Raw genomic sequence first — 2,687 nt, forward strand, 5'->3', positions numbered from 1 at the left:
GTCCCTGACACATGGCCACCCTAGTCTCAACAGAAAAGTCCCTGACACATGGCCACCTGAGTCTCAACAGAAAAGTCCCTGACACATGGCCACCCAAGTCTCAACTCTACTATCTTGGTCCCTTCTGGTTCTCAGTTAGCCTCTCTTCCCTTCAAGTATTTCCCCTGTCATGCTCTAGTCAAAGGCAGAGAAGTAGCACCTCCCTTTCTTAGAAATAAACACAACAGCCACTAACAGACCCTCAGACCTGGCCAGCAGCGTGCCAGACATCAGGGCCGGCAGTTTCCACCTTGCTTTTTTCACAAATGGTTCCCTCCCTCATCCTACAACCATCAGCTCCTTTCCCTTCACCATAACTTATTAACTTAACTCCTTTCCATCAATGCTAAAATATTCCTAAGTCACAGAAAACAAAACACAACAATCAAACACACTTTGCCTTTTTATACCAAGGCACCACCTCCTTTCCCCCTCCCATTTAGACAGAACTTCTAGCAACTGCCTATACTGGCTCTGCTCTCTTCCCCCTGCCTGCCCTCCTCATGCCTGCATTCTTCACCTTACACATCACAGCAGACTTGAAACCTCAGCACGCACAAACACCAAACAGACAAATCTCAAGTGGACTCATTTAAACCCTCAGGGGATAAACTATCCCTTTCTTCTCAAAAAGGTTTGTCTCCCTGGACTTTTATGACACTCCTGTATTTTCCACCCATGATTTTGCCTACTCCTTTTGTGATAAACAAATGGGTTTCTGGGGAAGGAAAGCTCTTAACTCCCTGTTAGTATCATGTTCTTAAGTTTGGCCACATGCATAAGTGCTGCTATCTCATAGGCTCCCAAGGAATTATTTACTACAACATAATCTAAAGATTCCTGACTCCAGGGACAGGAGAAAACTGTTTGGAATCTGGTACTATGGTACCAATGCCAAACGTTGCTAAGAAGTCTAGTTAAATATCTGAAACCAGTCAAAGGAAATCATGGATGAACTTGAGAAAAGGAGAGGGAAGAGAAAAGAAAATTGGAACAAGAAAAATAAACCTATGGTAGTGACTGTCACACTGGCTGACAAGCAGAAAGATTGGTAACAGATTAGAAAATATTAACTGGATCTATATATCCAAGTGTGACTGTGTCTGTTTAAGGAGGGACTTATTGAAGACTAACTAGAATAAAGAAACAATTAGAAGGCATATGGAACCTGAAAAGGTTGCAAACACTAAAGGCATCATATGTGGATGTCTGGGTAGTTTTTGGTCAACTTGACACAAGTCAGGGTCATCTTGGAAGACTGGCTGACAGGCAAGTCTGTGAAGCATTTTCTTGATTAATAATTGATGTGAAAGTGTCTACCCCACTGTAGGTGGTGTCATCCCTGGGCAGGTTTATAAGAAAGCAGGTTGAGCAAGTCATGAAGAGCATGCCAGTAAGTAGTCTTCCTCCATGTTCTTTGCTTAAGTTCCTACTTTCAATTTCTGCCCGGACTTTTTTTCATAATGGATGTAAGCCCAAATAAACCCCTCTTTTCCCAAGCTGTTTTTAGTCAGAGCATTATCACAATAAAGAAACAAACTAGAACATTAGAAAAGTTAAATAGTTACCAAGGAGGATTGTAGATTCTTAAGAAGTATTTAAAACCAGCATCTAAGCAGAGCACTAAGACTGTGAGGTCAGTGAGAAAGCTGTAGAGTGGGATGGAAACGGAAACAACAAGGAAAGGATATTTACACCTAAGCACCAGGAAAGGGAAAGAGTAAGGCCATTGGAAAGAAGGTGTTTAAAATCGATTTTACGAAGCTGGGCACAGTGACTCACACCTATAATCCAAGAACTTGAAAGGCTGAAACAAGAGGATTACTTAGTTTGTAACAGTCTAAGCTAGATTTAGAGACCATCCTCTCAAATCCAAAAACTTAAAAACTACTATTACTTTAGTACATCAGGGACTTTTACATTTCTTGTTCACATTACCTTTTGGGTTTCTAGCTGTTTGCTTCTTGACTTTTCATCCTTTTCTGCACTCCATAAATTGCCCTTGTCAAATCGACCACGAAGACATGCTAGTTCTTTTTCACGTTCCTAAACCCATTAGATGAGGCAGTATTTTACACAAGAGCCAACAGCATTTAAGAATATCCAAATACTAGTAAAACATTTCTTAAAAGCATGGTAGCATACAACTGTAGTCCGAGCACTTGTGAGGTGGAGGCAGCAGGAGCAGCTCAAGATGATCCTCAGTTATAGAGCTAGTTAAAGATCAGCTAGAACTTCATAAGGGCTTATCAAAGGAAGAGTTAAAAATTCATTTTCTTGCTGGCGATGGTGGCACTCGGGAGGTAGAGGCAGATGGATCTCCATGGGTTCAAATCCAGCCTGTTTTACAGACCGAGTTACAGGACAGCCAACGCTACACAAAGAAACTCTGTCTCAAGAAAAAAATTGTACTCAGTTATAAAATATAAAGACTCATAACAGGGCTGGCAGGGGGAAGAGAGCAGAGCCAGTATAGGCAGTTGCTAGAAGTTCTGTCTAAATGGGAGGGAGAAAGGAGGTGGTGCCTTGGTATAAAAAGGCAAAGTGTTTAGCCAGGCAGTGGTGGAGCACGCCTTTAATCCCAGCACTCGGGAGGCAGAGGCAGGCGGATCTCTGTGAGTTTGAGACCAGCCTGGTCTACAAGAGCT

General features: G+C 42.2%; 1 protein-coding gene across 1 annotated transcript in view; it reads right to left on the minus strand.

Annotated features, from left to right (window-relative positions):
- Anln (anillin actin binding protein) overlaps positions 1 to 2,687 on the minus strand; it is a 59,633-nt gene that overhangs the window by 37,422 nt on the left and 19,524 nt on the right. Inside the window, exon 7 of the mRNA XM_005346952.3 lies at positions 1,978 to 2,085. Within this exon, the coding sequence (XP_005347009.1) occupies positions 1,978 to 2,085 (108 nt within the window). The remainder of the gene's footprint in view (positions 1 to 1,977; positions 2,086 to 2,687) is intronic.

The sequence above is a fragment of the Microtus ochrogaster genome, chromosome 5 (genome assembly GCF_000317375.1).
Source record: "Microtus ochrogaster isolate Prairie Vole_2 chromosome 5, MicOch1.0, whole genome shotgun sequence".
NCBI lineage: Eukaryota > Metazoa > Chordata > Mammalia > Rodentia > Cricetidae > Microtus > Microtus ochrogaster.